At 34.7% G+C, this 21,496-nt stretch overlaps 1 protein-coding gene across 1 annotated transcript; it reads right to left on the reverse strand.

Moving 5' to 3' along the window:
* Window positions 1-1,532: 1,532 nt before the first annotated feature.
* On the reverse strand, window positions 1,533-21,278 carry LOC149146212 (serine/threonine-protein kinase D6PKL2-like). Its single transcript, XM_089446387.1, has 2 exons — window positions 20,382-21,278; window positions 1,533-3,019 (listed from the first exon to the last, which is right to left on the reverse strand). Exons 1-2 carry the CDS (start codon window positions 21,089-21,091, stop codon window positions 2,146-2,148), a joined length of 1,584 nt encoding a protein of 527 aa, XP_089302513.1. The 5' UTR covers window positions 21,092-21,278; the 3' UTR covers window positions 1,533-2,145.
* Between the last annotated feature and the right edge of the window lie 218 nt (window positions 21,279-21,496).

The following is a 21,496-nucleotide window of genomic DNA, read 5'->3' on the forward strand; positions in this document are numbered from 1 at the left end:
TGGATGTCAAAGCTTCAAGAAACAGTTGCGTTGTCCACTACCGAAGTAGAATATATAGCTGCTTCAGATGCCAGTAAAGAAGCAATCTGGTTAAAGGGTCTACTTGATAAGATTGGAAGGACGCAGGAGAGAGTGAATGTACTATGTGACACTCAGAGTGTTATTCACTTGGCTACAAATCCAACTTATCATAGCAAGACCAAGCACATTGACGTAAATGATCATTTTCTGAGACATGTGATCAATGGTGGAAAAATAGCTCTTAAGAAGGTCCATACACGGGAAAATTGTGCAGACATATTTATGAAGCCAGTTACAGTAGAGAAGTTGCGATGGTGTTTAACTTCTCTCGGCTTGCAAAAGAGATGATGAATGGGCATGGGCAAGGGATTAGGAAAATTGTTGTCAAGGCGGAGTTTGTTGGAATTTGACAACTAATTGTGTAAATATGTGTAAAAATTGTATTTATTGCCAAGTTGGTTTTATACCAAAACAACAATTATGTAATGGAGGAGGCTCCTATAAAATGATGAATGCACAAACTATTGTAATTAAGGAGAATCATTGTTGATTTAATAGAAAATCCAATCCCTTGCCCCGTGGATGTTTCCTTGACACCCTGTCAAGGTTTTACCATGTAAAACATTGTGTTTTTACTTGTGCATTTGCATTCAATTTCATTCAGTTTCATTTATACATTTCTTGTTTAATTAACCGCTGGGCCAACAGAAAGTTCATGGTAATCACAATAACATTCAAAGGCCTGCATTTGAAACAGTTTGATATTGTTGGCTAACAATGAAAACTATAAGAGCATGTTGATGAAAACACTTCCTAAACTAAAATGGCTTAATTGCACTTGTATAAATTGATGCAGTTCATCTCAGTATAGCATATTTATGATTTTCAGCCTTTAAATGAACTTTAGTTTCATGATTGAGTTTGGCGCCATGATTGATTCTCACAACTTTCATGACATTTTACATTCTACGTTGTATAAAAATATCAAATTGTGTTTATAATGGTTTTTTGAGGGGAAATTTAAATTAGGGTTTCGATTGTGCTTCCATTTAAGACAAAAATACTCCAAAGTGATGTTTTGGGCCTTTTTCCACTTGCAAGCTATTGAAACAGTAGAAATGGTCACCCTAATTCAAAATTTGCAATTTTATTGAAAACAAAATATTTGAAGTTTTACATTTTGGTGGCTATCTGCATGGTTCTATCTGTAAGGATTTAATTATTTGTAATGGTCTAACAATGTTTCTGGTAGCACTAATGCAGCTACAGCTGACTTTCTACACAAAGTTATAAGTTGAGGACACGGTTTTGATTCCGTGTTACTTTTCTTTAATTAGATTAATTTATTTTTGTGTATCAATTTCCGTAACTAAAGAATCCGGACGCGGTGACTGTAGGCGATAATAATATTTAAAGTAATGCCTCTCAAAAAATATAAAAGGGGATTTTGTTGCATGCTGAATATATATGCATATCAATTCAGAATGGAAGAATAAACCTTTGCACATTGGTGGCCACTAAGTATTAATATAAAATTTGTAGGCCATATCTAAAGATTATAATCAATACAAACACCGGCATGCGAGAAAACACAATAGATACATAACCGATTTTGAGATCCTTCATGATCCGTGAGAAACAATGCCGAGCCATCCTGCAATCAGCTTTGGGCCGGACAAATATACTATAATGGTAAGCAAAACAAAAGGATGTGGCAGGGGAAAAAGCTGAATAGTCGCCATTAAAAGGCGATTCTTGCTAAATGCTTCATTCCCTTTTTGGATGAGAAAGAATCTGCAAATTATCCAAGCCTATGTGGAGAAACAAAAACCAGCTGGCACACTTGATGCAAACTGCAAAGGCAGTTACAAATAAGAAACTTTCCTGTATGTTGACAACAGCCACTCTTGTCCATGAAGTATACATTTGCTTTCACAGCGAGTCTAGAAACCCAATTACGAAATGGGAGAACCATCAACTATATCTTCTCTGCTTGAGTGGTTCAGACAAGGACAAGTTGACATTACAGCTGACTTCAAATATTTCTCAAGTGTCAACTTTCTATCTCCCAAATAACAATTCTCCTGTCGCACAAGCATCTAGAATCGAAGAATTTCTGCCGTATCAGTATACATCAAAGCCAGGATTAGGGCCAGAAGAATTGGCCTTTGAATCTGCAATTTTCTTGTCAACTGAAGGATCAGACTGGCCAACCTTGTTCACATAGAAATCTAAGCTAAAAGGTTTGGGAACTTCTGGTGGAGTAATACTGCGAATCAGAGCCCAGTTCACACCCTCAAAGAATGGATGTTGCTTGATTTCCGTAGCCCCCCGTTTCGAACCTAGCCTGTGCTGCGGTCCTTTCACAAGTAAGCCCTTAATCAAACTCCTTGCTCCGGGACTTATGGCTGGTGTCTCAGGAAACTTAAGTGGCTGTCCAGCTACATTGGATAATGTGGCTTGGTTGCCTGCTCCCTTGAAAGGGGTCTTTCCGTGAAGCAGTTCATATAAAAATATCCCAAATGTCCACCAGTCAACAGCACTTCCATGACCTTCCCCCTTGATGATTTCAGGAGCAAGGTATTCGTGAGTACCCACGAATGACATTGACCGTGCACTAGTGGGCTCTGCAATTAGTTCTGGAAGTGAAATTACCTGCTTTATAACATCTTTGTTTGTCTTTCTAGATTTTCTCAATCGTTGAGCGAATAGGTTTGGCACAAAGCATGAAGGTTGTATACAAGCAGGGATCACACATGCTGGCTCAATACAGGTGGGCTTCACGCACAACCTGGGGACACTACAAGATGAACGAAGATCAAGTGGTACTGGCTTCACAAGAGTGGGACGGACAGCACACCTTAAAGATAAATCAAAGTCTGAAAGCATGATATGCCCATCCTCTCTGACGAGAACATTTTCAGGCTTCAGATCTCTGTAGACAACGCCCATCATATGTAGGTACTCCAGAGCCAGTAAAACTTCCGATGCATAAAACCTGCATAATAAAATTTGAAAAAGGCATGCCGAGGGTCATCAGAAGAGGTCTCATCAAAATACACAGAAAAGAGATGAAGTTACGGTCACTATTGACTATTATTTGATGAAGCGTCCAAAATAATGGCGCAATTCAAACCAGATATTAGTGAATAAGCATAATGGAGTTTGCTAGGAATACAAATAGAAGCTTAATCGACTTTGCTATGAAAACAAATAAAGGCATGATGGATTTGCTACGAACACGAACATACGCTAAAAGCTGTGGAATACACCTCTGGTAACAACTAACAGCTAATATCATTTTGAAAACACAAAAATTTAACTATTATAATATGACGAAATAATTCTTCATATCATTAATTTACAGGATCAAGTATCCTAATGAAACAAAGTAGGGTCACGTTAGTTTTATTTAATGGAGGTATTGCCACAAGTTTATCCCAACCGGCATTGGACAGTCCCCTGGTCTTTGGTCGAATTGAGTACTTGAAAGGATGGTAATGATATTGCTATTTTGCATCTCATAAGGATTACATCATTATACATGGATATACTGTGTAAAATATAAAATAATGAAAATAGAAAAAAAAACGATTGCAATAGTCCCTGCAGCCCCGAAGGGGAAGGGACTAATAAGATGATGGACGGATATTACAATATAACGTAGCAGGCATATACAGATTATAAACATTCCACTTAATCCCAAGCTTATTCTGACTATTATAACCATAAGTAACTATCATAATCATAATTGTTTATATTATTAAACGTAAAACAGATCTTTCACTTTTGAATATTTTAAATCATTGATGTCTTTTGATATAACAGATATTACAACATGGTTTTAATCGTCATCACAATGAATGTGCCCTTTTCCATTTCAAAAGTATTACTACAATGGAATGTAATTGGTTTTACAATATTCGAAAGAATCCTTTTCACAGTTTTCACAGGGGATATTTATTCCATCATATTTGCCTATGACTTGTACCTAGTCTTTCCCACATAAAATGACCTTGCAAAAGGGAGATAACCCATGATGAGCAAAAACATGTCTCTTGGACATATGAACCTCGGTGGAGTATATGAAACTCTTGGCAACATTTTTTTGACCCCAATTTCAAATTAAATTGAGTCCACATAGCACACATATGAACCTAAATATGTACATGATATATAATAATGCTCAATGTTGTGAATGACCAATAAAGTGATACAAGACCTCTTATAGAAGATACGGGTGGTAAGGGATGTGCCTTGACCATGATAAAGTGCAAACGAGTTGTAAATGGAAAGTCCATTTTCAAAATTATAGCTTCCAAGGAATCCAAAATATATCACATGTACCTCTTTGCAACTAGGAAAGAAACTATAAAGAAATTCGTGCACAAGTGATAAGAAATTTAGAGTTAATTTCCAAAATGTTTTCAAAGAATAGTGCCCAGGAACTAACAAAGACGGTGGCAAAAAATACATTTAAGGTCAAAGTGATCCAATGGCAACACTATGAAAGGAAAAAGTCTCAAAGATCAACAAGTACACCTCAAGCATGTTAACCATGTGTTAATGGGGTCAAATACCAAGTGCTTTAGACATCACTTGTCTCAAGATCATCTTTCTAGCATAAAGCATTCACATGCTAAAAAGAAGCAACAAGGTTAGCATGTCATGAAAACTTGTCAAGAAGATGCTATTACTATGGTAAATAAATCATCAAAAAGAGTGATCAGTAAAGTCTGGTTGTACAATGAACAAAGCCAATCGATAAGATGTCAATCTTCAACCCATGCACATTCATCCAAGAATTTTTCATATACACTTCTTCTCTCAATTTGTAAGAACTATAGCAATAAGAATGTCAATCTCTATGTGAAGAGCAATGTCTTTGATTACTATGATTAAAATGTTAATATGGCTTAGATGTTGATGGTGAAGTCAATATATACATCTAATAAGAAGGTAAAGGAACTTCATTCTGCAAATCCATAGTAGAAGTATATGTGGGATATGATTCCTACTAATTTGTATTACTAAAAGCAATAGAATGACTCGCATCTAGAGAAGTAATCTCAAAATATCCAATGCCTACTTTCATTGATCTCATCTCAGGATAAATAGAGTAAAATACCATGTCCATGCCTACCAAGTATGCCACCTATGTAACCCATTTGTCGGAGTAACATGGAACTGATACCTATAGTCTTTTCAAAATGAGAAGACTATTCATGAGTAGCCAATTGTGCATTAAAAGTAGTATGAATGGATAATTGAAGTATAATTTGCAAGGTTTTAAGTACCTATTCTCTCTCCCATAATTTATCCATAGGCTTTTGATAGGAAATATCCCAAGGTTATTCTATTTCATATACAAGTTCTTAATTGAGGTAGTGTAGATTCAAGATCAACTCGTCCTTTCGATCAATCGTTGAAGTAGAAGATCATAATCATTCTTCAAGTTTTGATACTTGTCAGTTTGGTATTAAGGAGGGGTTATTATATAATGTTTGTTAGATTTTAGGCTTCTGTGGAAGTTTTTTGCAGTGGCATGATCCGGATTATCCACAGTTTTGTGTTCATTCTGTCGACGTTTCAAACCCCAAAGAGGGTCCATCATCAGGACTAATTCAGATAGAATATGAATGAAATCTTATTGAGAGAAGAGTCTATCGACCTGGGAATAAATAAACCTAGATCCCTAATTTTTAAGGAAGCCGACACTTATATGTATGATTTCTAATTTATTTTAATTTATTATTATTTTATTTATAAAATTTTTATTTAATTAAATTAATTATTTAGCCTTGATTATTCCCATAGTTTTTTTGGAACCTAAAAATTTATTTTAATTCATAAATAAGTTTAATTTATTAGTTTATAATTTAATTTATTAGTTTATAATGTTTATCTAGCCAGTTTTTCCCACAACTTTTGGGGTGCATATTACTTGGTCAAATACATGAGTAACTTGTCAAAACCTTTAATGATCAACACGAGGCCTCAAAAGGTTGTCTTGTTTTGCACATTTCCCCTTCCCTAATTTTAGGGAAGGGTGTTGATCTTATGGTGGTTAATTTTGACTTAGTGGTCCCTTGAGACCTTAATTAATGTTGTAGAAGATATTGTTTATCTTTGTTTACTATTTCACTATGCATAAAATCTACTTGCATGTTACTTACATACAATATAGTTTAAAAGAAGACAATAGTTTGGAAGAAACAAGCATACATAGTAATAATATATATATATATATATATATATATATATACCCTAGAAATCCATTTTGGGAAAAATAGCAAGAAATAACCTTTGTTTGACTCTTTTTAATGCTTAGGAATTATTAGAGATAGGAGTTATACACTCTCAGACAAACATTTTGTGTATTGTTATTCCTTGGTTGTGTTTTTCAAATTGCAATTTATTTAAGGTCATTTTTGTTTCTTGTGGACATGCTCATACACTCCTCTTTGTCCTTAAGATTCACATTCTTAGTCTTAAGTCTATATACTTCTGCACCATTAATGCCCCAAGCTTTCAATTTATAACTCTAGAAAATATCCCTTTTCGTCTCTCAATTCTACCTCTTTATTTCCTTTCTTCCCACAGTTCATCTTCTTTATGGAAGAACAAGAGAGTCAAGAACCATTATTAGCTCCCCTCTAGATACGCCTAAATTTCTCCTTCATGTAACAACCTTTCAGGCCTTTCTTCATCTTGCCATGCAACGACCTTTAATTGGTTATCGAATAGACATGAGGTTGTGGGGCCTATGTAGACTTCTTTCTCCATTGTGTAGAGGGAAAAACACAAATCTGGCATGCCCCATTTTATTAGGATTAATGACCTCCTTTAATGTAAGAGGCGACCTTTCATTAGAGAAATTTTGAGGTTTAAAATGAATGGGCCTCAAAACAAAAATGTACAACCGAATTCAACTTTATAAGAACCAATATGATTCAAGATGATGATGTCACCCATGGGGTATGATTTACCATTTTTGGAGTAAAAAAGTAAAAGGATTAAAAAAACAAAAAATAAATAAAAATTACTTTTTCAACTCGTATTTTCAGTGTATCTCCCTACGATTTTACTCAAATTTCGAGCGGAAGCACTCGTTGGACGCGGAATGTAATTCTTCATCCAAAAATTACCCATGTTGCACACTTTCGATGGACCCTGCTATACAAAAAATGAGAAATTCATGAAAAAATGTGATTGCAATCATATTTTTTTCATGTATTTCTCATTTTTCCTATAGCAGGGTCCATCGAAAATATGAAACATGAGCACTCCTTGGATGAGGAATTAAAGTTTGCATCCGACAAGTGCTCCCACTCGAAATTTGAGTAAAATTATAGGGAGATAAGTTGGAAATATGAGTTGAAAAAATAGTATTTTATTTTTTCCTCTAAATTTTGATGATATCATCTAATCTTATTTTATTATTTCTACCATTATTTTATAATATTCCTTAAGAGGCCCATTTTAGACCTCCAAACTTCTCTAATGTAGTCCTTTTTCTAATTAGTCACATGATGACCTCTAATAGGATGGTGATTTTCTTTTCTATGTGAAGTGTGGAGCATAGAGGGTAGGAATAACAATCCATCCCAAGCCTTTGTCAAGCTAGGCTAGTCCTTTTCTCCACATATTAATCTTTTGACCATTTGCATCAACCTTATGTGTAGCCTTTTTCCTTGGCCTTTTGAAAAGTGTGGAGCACAAAGGTAAGCTCCTATCCATGCCAGGTCCAAATATCCACATGCTTAAATCTTTGCATACCCTATTCTTACTCTATTTTAAAATTTTGTTGCATAGCGCTTATGCCTTAGCTTCTTATGTGGAATAAAGAGCATTGAGCTAAGGCTCCAATTCACATTTGTTACACCTCCACATGCAAAAAAAATTCTAATCCATGAAAACAAGGCTTTAGTTAAGGTTTTGATTAAGCTTACAAGATCATTACACCTACATCTTAGGCACTAAACATGAACATAAAAAATCATAAAACTAATCATTTCTTCATCAACGATCCCATTTAGATCACATATAATCAATAGGAGGCTTTTAGTCTCCAAAAGCTCAATAGTGGAGAAGATGGAACCACATACGTTCCACTTGTTTCTCCAAATCCACTACTCCATTAGATACGAAAGTTGCTTCCTTTTAGCATTTCTCAATTAACGTCCTTGGCTTCCCTTGTTTAATTTCTACTAGGGATATTTTGTTTCGCCTCTTATGTACCTTGATGAGATGGGGCTTACTACCTTGGACCAAGCAATATTTTTTTCTTTCCTATAGAAGGTTACTTCCCTATCCCATAAGTAGGGATTACTAAACATCGCTTTGCATGCATCAAGAGGTGCCACATCACATTCTTCTTCATCGGTATAATTAGCATTAATGGAAAACCTAATTTTAAAACCCCTGGTGCTTTTCATTGCAAATTCCTCTTGTAATCATGCCAATGAAAATGTTTATACTAGATCATAAGTCTCTAGACCATTCCCATTAACTAAGGTTTTAGAAACCAAATTACATTGAGAACCACTATCAAACATAGTTACCTTTCGACTCTTCACTTGAACTTTGATTTGGAATAACTTTTGTCTCCCCTTTCCCTTAGCTATTGTAGTGTGTTGTCTACCATTGTTTCTTTGGTCACTATAATTCCTCCTTTTGAGGACTAGTATCATTTTGGGCACAATTCCAAATGAACCTTCCACCACTTCTCATCTGTGTTTTCAGCTACATCATAGTGCTTGTAATGCTTCTTATGATCTTTCCATCTCTAACTTATGTTTATAATCTTCTTGCATCTATTTGTACAAGTCTCTTCTTGGCCATTTTATTCTTACCCATTCTTGAATTCTAGCTCAATGTAAAGAGTTTTCTTGCCTACCTCATTTATGCTTTCCCCATTCAACAGTTACAATTTCCTTTGAATATGGTTGAATAGGCCTCCAAGGTATTTCACTACTACCTAAGGTTCTTCCAAAGAGATACCCATCATGATGGCTTGCTTCTGGAATTCAAATGTGTATTCATGTACACGTTTTCCTCATTCTTTCTAGAGGTATTTGCACTTCATGATTTGTTACTCTTCATAATCTATGAGTTCTTCAATTGAGAAAAATAAATCCTTTTGGTTTCTTTTATTGGATAAAGGTTGAAATAAACTTCTAGTTGTTTCAACCACTTGTTGAGTTTCTATCCTTTGGGTTTCATTTATTTGATAAGGGCTGAAATATATTTCTAGTTCTTTCAACCACCTATTGAGTTTCTAACATTTACTTGACCTTCATATGTGGGTATTCAAATTGCTTCAACCCTGAATGGAGTTTTTGAAGACAAAGGAAAAGAGTCAGCATCACTTGAATCACTGGATTGTTCAACAATCTTTACTACATATCTCTCTTCACACTTCACTACTAATAGTTATGTTACCATCTCAATCAATACAACTATGATCTACTCCAACCAAGTAAATATGACTTCAGGGCCTTCGTTGGCTTGTTCCTCATTAGAATTTCCCATCGTTTTCGACTATTTTCTTATGCTACAAGGTGTAAGTGTGGAGCTAAGGCTACATAGTGTAAATAAATAGTTAAGGCTCCATTCCACCTTGCTCACACCTTCACATGCATAAACCCTTCTAAGGCATGGAAATAAGGTTTCAACCAAATTTTTTATGAAGGATTTGAGGCCGTTACACCTACAACTTGAGCACTTAACTTGAATATAAAAATGCAAAAAAAAAAACAAAAAAAACACTTTTTCTTTCGCAATAATCCCTTTTTATCACTTAATGATTACTATATGCCATTAATAAATCATTTATTAATCCACGTTGATTCTAAAGAGTAGGGTTAGCAATTTAGCTCTAGCACTTACAAATGAGATATTGAGAGATCATTGATTATCCCACGTTGATTAAGAGTAGGGTTAGGTAATAATTTAGTTGTAGTACTTATAAATGAGATTCTCAAATTATTTGTAATGGTTCAAAGTGTATATGCTATTCATTAATTGCATGGATGCACTAACACCCATTGAAAAACTTGTGCCTTGAGTCATCTTGTGATGTGCTCTTAATTGTCTTGGGTTATTAATCCATGTCATCAACCCCTCTTCATTATAACTAGTATAAGATTTCTTCAAAAGATAAACCTACGTTTTTTTCCCTACACTAGCTTTCTACGATTGGGTAATAATATTTTGTAGCAAAGGGATTATGAACAAGGAAAAATGAAGTGGAATAAAAGGTCTTATGATTGTTTCAAGAGCGACATTTTATTCTTGATCGGCTAAGTTAAGCTCTTTGATTTGCTTCATAAGGTCTATCATAATCTTAGTTTTCACATGTAAAGTGAGATTTTTGCGTAATGGACTTCTTGATGAGATCTAAGCAAACAATTGCTTAAAAAAATGAGTTCAAACCGGTGCATTAAGCATGATGATCTCGTTAAGAACATAGTTTTAAAGCTCCGATTCAGATTCGGAACCGGTCGAGGGTCGACTCCGATTTCGACTTGGTATTGATTTGGTCTAGTTGATTTCAATGACCCGGTCATTGTAGAAAATACATTAAATATTTATTTTTTTATGAAAAAACATATTTTTAAAGGTTTTTATTCATTTTTCCAAACCCAAAGCATTAAAATATAAGGAGAAGACAACATATGATCAAAGTATGCTCATAAATATATCTATTATATCAAAATGGCACCCAGTGCACTGTCCAATAAATGTAATATAGAGAGATCAGAACAAAAACACATAACCAAGGAGGCTCTAAATGGTCTCTACAACAAAACATCACTAGTCACTATAGCTAAGTAAGGCAAGATCATCTGGCTAATTCAGCGGTCTTGCCCGAAGGGCAAGTGATTGAGCCTTCGGCTCAGTGAGTGAACCTTCGGCCAACCTTGAGCCTTGAGCCTTCGGCCAACCTTGAGCCATCGGCTAGCCTTGATGGGGCCCCATCCTTGACCCTTGAGCCTTTGGCTCTCCTTGAACCTTGACCCTTGAGCCTTGAGCCTTCGGCCAACCTTGAGCCTTGAACCTTCGGCCAGCCTTGATGGGGGCCCCATCACCCCCACCTTCAAACCAAACATCCCAAAGAGCCCTCCAAGAACCTTATCGACTATTAGCGTATGATTTTCAAATGGGTGAATCATCATATGTACCGCTTCCTCATTATAGCTACTGTAGAGGTCAGATTCATGAGTTGTGTGTGGTAGGTTACTCAGATATAGTGGAGTTATTACGCTCGATACTTATCGGAATTATCGGAATTATGATATGGTGATTAGGGGGTTGTAGGGGGTGACTCCTTTTTCATTTGGGTGTTGCTCTGATCTCTGAATCAGAGTCACACGAGAAAACCCATAGCTCCTCCTCACTACTACGCCAAAACCAACTCCAACTCTTCACAAACTCCTCACAATTGCTCACACAAATACAATGAGATAGTTGTGAGTAAATGTGAGGGGGTTGGGTCACTTTTATGGGGTTGGGTTACTTTTATAGGCTTGGGATAGGGGTAGAGGCATTGAGAAAAAATAAAATTAAAAAATTGAGTTTGAACTTTGAGTTGCCCCCTTTTTCCCCGCAGATTAGCTCGGCCAGTTTAAGACAGGCTCAGCTGAACCGATCGGTCCATTACTGAACCGGCCAAATCGGTGTCTAGCTCAACCAGTTCGTTAACAAACCGGTTGTCGAACCAGTTTTTCTACCTAACCAACCCAGACATGGGTCTGGCTGGGTCAACCAAACTGAATCCGACCGGCCTAGTTTTAAAACACTGGCTAAGAAAATGTCTAGTTTTAAAACACTCGCTAAGAAAATGTCGGGCATAAATTTTCTTTTCCAAAAAAAATTATAAACTTTTTCTGGCAATTGATTTTTTTATTTTAATTTTTAGAAAAAATTGTAAGCAAATGATTGCTTTTAAAAAAAAAGGAGCTTAATTTTATTGAGTACAGTGATCCAGCTATAGAATGTCCTTCCTTAATTGGGAAAAAAGAGTTCCATGTTTCAAAAAAATTATAAATTTTTAAAAAGAAATGATTTCGATTTTTTTGTTTTTTTCATTAATATTTTTTCCTTCCAGTATCAATATTTTTCTCCCATTTTATTTTTCACACGCAAAAAATTAAATTTAAACTCAACTACAGCAAGAGCTAACGAGTTTAAATGTCTATTTAGCTACAAACTCGATATGCCGATAACACACGCCCGCGGTGATTAAATAAACAAAAAAATAATAACAGTGCGTTATCATGCAATCGAGCTTGCAGCTAAACCGACATTTAATGCCATATGACAAACTCGTTAACTCTTTCCCTCAACCACCACCCAAAATGCAATAATTCATGATCTGTCACCAACCTAAATGCTTTAACATACAAAGTCTCACAAGGAAATGCTTACAAACACGACCAAACTCACGAAAAATAAAATAAAATAAATATGACCATAAATGCATCTGGAGGAGAGGAAAGGTACGGTTTGGGTCACCAGCCACGTCCCACGACAATGGTCGTCAGGGTGCAGGGCGTGGACCAAGTCATAGTGGGTTGCCTGTGAAAAAGACACAATAAGGTACGTACTCCTTCAGAAGAGGCTCGTGGCCTCTCACAGACTCACGGATCTGACACATGCTTACAGCCTGTATTGAACGGAGCAAAGAGGACAGAGGTTTTGCTTATATCTTTTGGGAGTTTGGTGGTACTTAGCGGATAAAGACGGTGAAAATATTTCTGCAACAAAATCGTGGAACAGATAATAGATAATATTCACTAGTTTAATCGCAACAAAATATTTTTAAGAAAATTTCTGAATTTGTCTATTTCTGAATTTCGTTGATGGTTGTCATTTCTGTGTGTAAGGAAACGGCTGATCTTTTTAAAAGTTCGATGGTCACCATTTCGACGTAAGGAAGGACCGCACGATTGCCCATCTTCTAATACAGTTGTTAGCAGAACCACATATACTATTGGATTCTAGACAAAAGTTGAATGGTCACAATTTCAATGTATAGTAGCGTATGATTATCATTTTCTATCACAAGTAATTGTTAAGTAAATCACTACTAAAGAGGAGATCGCCATCTTCCATTAATCACTGAGGGTAATCACCAGGAGAAATCTTGATGATGATAAAAGAGAATCATTGACATTAATAGAGCTTTCTTTGATGGGCATATGCTCCCACAAATCCAAGAGGCAGAGGTTACATTCATAGTTTAGTAAGGCTACGAGAGATGTATGAAAGTCCTAATAACGGCAGGCATGTCCTTTATTTTAAAAGTTTGTTAGTTTTTAGTAAGAGATGTATGAGACTTTTAATAAAGGTATGTTGTTTTATTTTAACGGCTAGTTATGTTCAATAAAGATGAAAAAGGGTGATTTAGTTTTTAAACACTTTGAAATTGAAATACATTCAGGATCCTCTCCCGGGAAAAAGATGAAGGTCTTATTGTGATAGTTTTTGAAAAGCTTAAGTGAGAACACACCTGAGAAGTTGTATAATCAATTATTGCAAGTGGAAAAAACAATTTGTAAACAGCAGTGAAACACTCGAAAAAATTTGGAAACAGTAGGGAAACACTAAGAGTGCCTTTGCAATAAATTTTAAGGACAAAGGTAACCAAAAGCCGTGAAAAAGCTATAAAGCTATAATTTTATGACTAAAAGTTAGTTTTATGGTTTAAAAAAAATTAGTGTTAAATGTTATAATTGTAGTAAAGAAACTGTTTTGAAATGAGTAGCACAACAAAGGTCCGTCATAAAACAAAGTTGCAAACCATGAAGAAGAAGAGTTGCAAGTTTCTATTGCATCTAGAGAGGTGGTAAGTCTATAGATTGGCTCTATGATTTTGGAGTTTCAAAGCACATGACTAACCAGAGTGACTAGTTTGTTGAGTGAGGGGAAGGAAAAACTATTTTAGAAATAGGAGGAAGCACTTTGTCTTGGAATTTCAAAGCACATGACTAACCAGATTGACTAGTTCGTGAGTGATGGAAAGGAAACACTATTTTAGAATAGGAGGAAGCACTTTAGATATAATAATGTACAGGTCAAGATGAATTGTAACATTCTCATGGTAAAAAATTGTATTCTATATTCTTGGTTTAATTTGAAATATGCTTTCAATTAGGGAAATCTCTAAACTAATCCACTTTTGGGATGTGATATTTCAGAGAAAAGATGCTTCATGATAGTTAAAAGAAGCTCTAAGAAGATTGCATCAAGTACTAAGAAGCAAAGTATATATAATGTTGTAGATGATCAAGTTGCAAAATAACAGGTTGGTCAACCATTTCTAGCATCAGAAGTATAGGCATTTGATTTTTCAAATACTCGCTAACGAAATAGAATGGTAGTTGGAATGGCAAATCTCCATGAGAAGATTTAAGAAGCCTACAAAATATGCCTAAAGGATATATCTTGTCCAAGGTGATATCTACGGTCTTATAAGAACAACTTCTATGGATGGTGCAAGGTATTTTTTTGAAGTGCTCTTGCCCACAGTGATATCTACGGTCTTATAAGAACAACTTCTATGGATGGTGCAAGGTATTTTTTTGAAGTGCTCGTTGACGAATTTTCCAATAAAATGTAAGTTTATTTTCAAAAAAGAGATGATGTTTTTTTAACTTCAAAGCCTCGAAGGAAAAATCTGCTAGAAGTATTGGGGTCCTCTGGTTACAAAATGGAGGTCGATTCAATTCTAATAAAAAAAATCTGGTAGAAGTATCAGGTCCTACGAAATGGAGGTCAATTCAATTCTAACAAGTATGTGGATTTTTATAAGCAAGAAGGTAATATACGCATTAATTGGATGGAGTGGTGGAAGGAAGAAATTACATTGTTGTATACATTAGTGTGATAATAATGGTATTAATAAAAATTGAATGAAATTTTGGAAAAAAAAATCAGAAATATTTCTGAAAAATCAACAAAAATTAATAAACTATGACAAATATTAGAAAACACAAAATACAATTTATTTTTTTCAACATTTTAAACCTATAAAGCTAGATAAACACATTGATAGATAAACACATTGATACATAACATGCAGAAAGAATTAATATACTTACTACTAAATTATGATAGTTATTCAATCAAAGACTAAAAAGTGGAAAATCAAAGACTTGGACCTATTTTTTTATTTTCCTTGATTTTCTTTTGAGTTAGTGTTGGGTGGGAAGACCAATGAATTTGTAAATAATAAAATTTATAACATTATAATGATGATTGAGCATGAACATATTTTTTCAACATGCCTTACCCTTAACAATGTTGTAAATAATTTGATTTAATTTATTAACTCAATTATTCTTCAAGACTCTTATCGAGTGTTAGTGGTGATATTATCACATGTATATATCACGATAATGCTGCAATAATACCATCAAATAAAACATGGTGGTATTATCACCTGTATATATCACGATAATTTGAGGCTTTGAAATTATCACAATAATTTGGAATGTCGTATATATGCCAATATCACCTTAAAACCTAAGTCACTTAACACGAGACATGAAAGAAATCCAAATACAAGTGCTCAACACGAAACATGACGATGGACCTGGTATATATATATTGTCACTTAACACGAGACATGAAAGAAATCGAAATACAAGTGCCCAACACTAAACATGACGACCAACACAGAGGACATGACATATATAAAAGTTTCGAGGATTAGTTTAGATAATCGAGTCTCGTTGATAAAGCAATTTTGATATTGAGAGGTCATGAATTTAATTCTCTTGACATTTTCAGAGCTAGGAGGTCATGAATTTAATTCTCTTGACACTCTCGGAGCCAGGTTTTTTAGTTAAATCGATAAGAAGTATCCTATTTCGTAGATATAGTAGTCACCGAACTCCAAAGACTATGAACCACATCATATATATATATATACACTTACAAAAATGAAATATAGAAAAAATATATATATATATATATATATATATTACACTTACAAAAATGAAATATAGAAAAAGATTCAAATATCTTTAGAATTTTGAAACTAAAAAATTTACAATTTTATATGATGGCGATAGAAATTCAATCATATAGCTAGTGTATATAACCAAAATAGCACTAAGTGCAATCTATCTTTAAACCAAAAAACTTTGGAAAATCTTTGAATCAAAAATAAATCAACAAAAAGGATGCTCGAAATGGCCTATAGAATTAAAAAAAGATCATGTTACAACAAATAACTACATATCATCAAAAACATTGCCTACAACAATATTTCCCTCTAATCATTAAAATAAGATAGAAAAAACTTAGCATACCTAGGATCATGGTAGAGAAGTTAAAAATCATTGCCACCAACACCCAGGTATATAAAGGGTTTGGTGCTCTTGATTAAAATGCTAGTTCCCTACCATCATACATGACATGATAGAATGGAAATGTTGCAATCCCCCAAATTCTCAAATCATGAAAATTTTCAAGTCTACTATATTTTGAATGAGACTTAAAATTCTATTTTCTCATATTCTTCGTATGAAATTCGATGAGGTTGAAGCCACTCTCAAACATCCTAAAACAATTAATGATAACTTAAAAAAAATAAGTAAAAATGGCATTATATCATTTTTTCTTTAAGAATTTAGCATTATTATTAATTACATAGCATTAGTAATTAATGATAATATTAAAAATTTAAGTAAAAATGGCATTATGTCACTTTTATTTTAAAATTCTAGTATTATCATTAATTACATTAGTAAGATCACTTTCCCCACATGAAATCTATTCTAACGCTCTGCAACACTCCAAATTGTTTAATAGCTCTAACTTGCTAAGTGAAAATATATATATATAGATATATATATATATAATATTCAACGTATAAAATAAATAAATAATAATAAATAAAAAAAATTAATAAATCCTTTAAAATTTTGAAAAAATAAAAATAAATTAATAATAATAATTTTTTATAAATTGTGAGATATATATTTTAGAAAAAAATCATGATTTTTCGGTACATTGCCCAAAAATTCAACGATGTTATCGACATTGCTCAGTTTATGTTGAAGTGCAAGGTAATGCCAAATAAACATTGGGAGGAGCTAGAACCTAATTTCGTGTATTTGTTCAATACTTGCCCGAAAAAATAGTGTGAAAAGTTACCTTAAAGGAAGCTTGGTCAAGAAGAAAGCCTTGCGTTAGACACCTCGATGTTTCTCGATCTACTGGTTATAATAGCAAAGAGAAGTTCAAAGTTTAATGTTAAGAGTAAGAAGTTAACATTGATTGGTTGGTTATAGGGATTGGCATAAGGCTTATAGATGGTTTAACGTGCCACGAGCAAGGTAAGAATTAAGCATTCAAGATGACTGGGGATGAAAGTACAATAATTTCCAACTTGAATCCCATATGAAACTTCAACAAAATTTTATAATAATGATTCTTTTGAGGTTGAAAAACCATACAAATTGTATGATAAAATTTATCAATAGTGATTGTTTTGAGGTCGAAAAATCATACAAATTGCATGATTGTTTTGAGGTTGGAAAATCATACAAATTGCATGATAAGCAAGTGCATGTTGAAAATAATCACTAAAAGGTGTGTGCATGACGAACGTACTAAGTATGAGAATCAAAATGGTTTTTTTAAAGACTAATATTAATTTTGATTTTTGGAAAAAAAAATGGTATTGCGACACCTCAGTACATATGAGGTTAGAAGGGTTTTCTCAACCAAAAAGGAATGACTAAGTGAAGAACCTATTAGGAAAGTTAAGCAACAAGTTGTTTATTTAGATGTTGTTTCACTAAATTCATAAGAATAATGAAAGAGGAAAATCGCTACAAATAAATAAAAATGAATGAGAAAGTGAAGGCAATATCACTACAAAATATTGCTATCAATGGAAGCTCAATTTCATTGGTGGAATTACAAACTGAAGGTCCAAAAGGGTGAAGTTCAGATAGAGGTCCAATCGATGCGTTAAGCTCTTTGCCAGTCATGCCAAGTTAAGAAGACCTACTTTTTCACCGTCATTTTATCATACTACCAAGGGGTAAAAGAAATATGCTTATTGGAGGATCCAAGCCTATAATCAATGGTTGAAAGCTGAAGTTTTCAACCATCGTTGACTTCAATCTTGCAAGTCAATGGATGATCAAATTGTTGAAGACATGGTATCAACAATGTGAGATACAAGGCTTGCGCTAAGCTTTTGTACATGGTGCACTGAGCATACCATAAAATCAGATTTTTAAAATTTACTGTGATGTTGATCATTAACTCAACTCAGAAACGGGTTGTAAACAACTTTTACAATTCGCCTGGTCAAAAAAAGTTTGCAACCCGCTGGATCCAACTTGGACAAGTATTATTTTGTCTACCATGATCATTAAAAGAGGATGATAATGTAGATATTTAATAACTAAAAAATATATATTTTTAATAATAATAACTTAAGGCCCAAACTAAAAACTATATTATTTTAATAATTTTTTTAAAGTTTATACTAAAAACCATATTGTATAATAAAACAGTACTTATTTTTATAAAATCAATTCTCTCTAATAAAATAATGTTTTACACATATTTACACAATTGATTCTTTTTTACCGTAGCATTTACATTAAATGATATTTATATTAATTTTAATAAAATGTTTTATTATTAAACTTTTATCGTCCTTTAAAAGCACAAATAATTCGTAAAAAGAAAATGCCAATTCTTAGGTTATTTTCACTCGTATTTGGTACTACACCTTTGAAAATGAGTATTGGGTGACCACTTAGGATTATTGCTAGACCTTATTTCGAAGGAAGACCTTATTTCGAAGGAAGAGCACTCCTTTGTGAGTTGTTTGAAAATGAGTATCGGGTGACTACTTAGGATTATTGCGAGACCTTATTTCGAAGGAAGAGCACTCCTGTGTGAGTTGTTTGAAGGTAAAGTAAAGGTGACCCTTATTTGAAGGTAAAGTAAAGGTGACCCTTATTTGAAGGTAAAGTAAAGGTGACTCTTAGAAGTTATTTTAAAGTAAACTGAAAAAAATAGAAGTTATTTTAAAATAAAGTAAAAAAATCGTCCGTGGGAAGAGTAGGCTTGGTTTTGAAAATAAAAAGATCAGAAGAAAGATACTTGTACAGTGGTTTCTAGTTTAAATTTTAAAATCCCATCACTAAACCAGAAATGCAACCAATATTTTTTTAAACCTGAAATCATACAAAACTTAATCTTCATCAAAGTTCTACCAACAACTCTGAGAAGCGAGAAGCGTTGGCAGTGCTTCAGATTTGGGCTAATTTCTTACACATTTCCATATCATGCATGAAAAACCAAACCAACAAAATATATATATGCGCGCAGAGTCTGCTCAAAATATTTAACTTCATATGTGTCCAGTAACAAGGATTCTCCGAGCGCCCACACAAGCATAAGCTAGACACGCCACACCATCAAACTTAAAAATTTTCAAGTCCAAAACACAAATGCTAATGTGTTTAACTCAAGTAAGATATGCACTGACATACCGAATATAAAAGTCAATGGAAAAATTTTAACCCAAGCAAGATATGCAGTGACATACTGAATATAAAATTCAATGAACCATTTTTCCATGCAGATTCAAAATCAATATCAATATTTCTATGCATATGTACTTAGTCTGTATAGCGGTACATAAAACTTTGAAAAAGTTTGAATCCAAAACACAAAAGGCTGATGTATTACCTGACGCAAGGTATCCATTGACGCACTAAAACCGAAATTCAACGAACTATTTTTCCGATGCGAAATGAAAATCAATATTAGTAGTTATATGCGTTATGTGCTCAATCTGATCCACAGAACTTCGGAGTAAGAGAAAAAGGGAAAAAATTTAAGTCCAAAACACAAAATGCTAGTATATTAAGTCAGGCATCACACACCAGATACTAAGTTCAATGAACCATTTTTCCATACAGAATCTAAATCAATATTGATATTTATGTGCGTTATGTGCTATGCACTGATTTTATATATATATATATAACTCGGCATCTTGTATATCTTGTATGTGGGCGAAGATATCCTTATTTACATTTGTCAGGATACGCATTCACACAATAAAAATCCACAGAACGATCTTTCCTATTGGCGTACTCGAGACCTGAAAATCGATCTAATTATTTAAATTTAAACATTCTATTTATAGCTTCTACCTCTAATCCCTGCCTTAATTAAAAAATTATACATGAATTAGAATTTAATAAAACTATTTACACATTTTTGTACATATACACACGGTAAGCACAGAGCAAAACAAATAAATTATAACGGGAAAAACTAAATATTCTGCAATTCAAGAAGGTTTATACCTTACAGCCTCTTCGGAAAACCGCTTGGCAGTCTGGCGCTGTCGAAACGTATGCAGATCTCCTCCGCTGCAATATTCCATGACCAAGCACGAGAACTGTTCCGTCTCAAAATGTGTATACAGAGTGGGCAAGAACGGATGATCAAGAGAGCTCAGAATCTCCCTCTCCGTCATTGCCCTCAGCATCTTCTTTCGGCTGACCAAAGAACCCCTGTCCATCACCTTCATAGCAAAAAAGCATCCCGTCCCCTTCAACTCCACTAAATAAACGCTTCCGATGTCTCCCCTTCCGAGCCTCTTCAAAAGACTAAAATGATTCAGCCCTATGCCGCCCTCACGCTTCTTTACCGCCTGTATGGCCTCCCAGCCGGCGTCGTTGCTTGCCTTGTGCGGTTTCTTGAAACAGCCGTTGCTAAGAGGAGCACTACAGCTGGTGGTTTCTTCGCTGCTGCAGCTGCTTTTACCGCTTTTGTTGAAATTGCCATCATTTTCAGCGGTTTTCGCGACGTCGCTCACGTTAATACCGCTAATGCCGCTGCTCAAACTGGTAATTGTGCTGAAACTGCTGTGGCTGCTGGTGTCAATGCTGCTGCTTGTGCTGAGATTCGAATCCGCTGCGGGCGCGGCTTGGGTAAGCTCTAGAGCCATGGCCGCAGTGCTTTTGCATGATTCAATCTTGCACTGTCCTCCGCGGGCTCGATCCCTCGACATGAACCTTTGAAGTGGCGGAAAACACAAATAACAACGGCCCGGCAGGAATCGAACCTGCGATCTTTGCCTGCTGAGCGAGGTGGACTCTGCGAGATTCGAACACGCGATCGCTGAGTACAAGATGCGACGACAAATAACGAACCAGTTGACAAACTCACGGGGAGCAAAATGAACTGTACATTACGTAAAGAAGGAGAGCGAGGAGGGTGTAGAGAGAGAAAATTAACTTCTTTTGATTGAATTTGGGGTCCGCACGCTTTTCGGTTAAGGTTTTGAACTATTGCGCAGCCCGATGGTCAAAGGAGTCAAAGAGGACCGGGGTTATGACATAATGCCACGTGGATGTCACATGTTCTTTGCATGTTACTCCCGGGCCAACGTGGACGAGCTTTTTATTGGGAAGAT

This window comes from Pinus tabuliformis, chromosome X (assembly GCF_031772625.1).
Source record: "Pinus tabuliformis cultivar Carrire ecotype Pingquan chromosome X, CPIR1, whole genome shotgun sequence".
Classification (NCBI taxonomy): Eukaryota; Viridiplantae; Streptophyta; class Pinopsida; order Pinales; family Pinaceae; genus Pinus; species Pinus tabuliformis.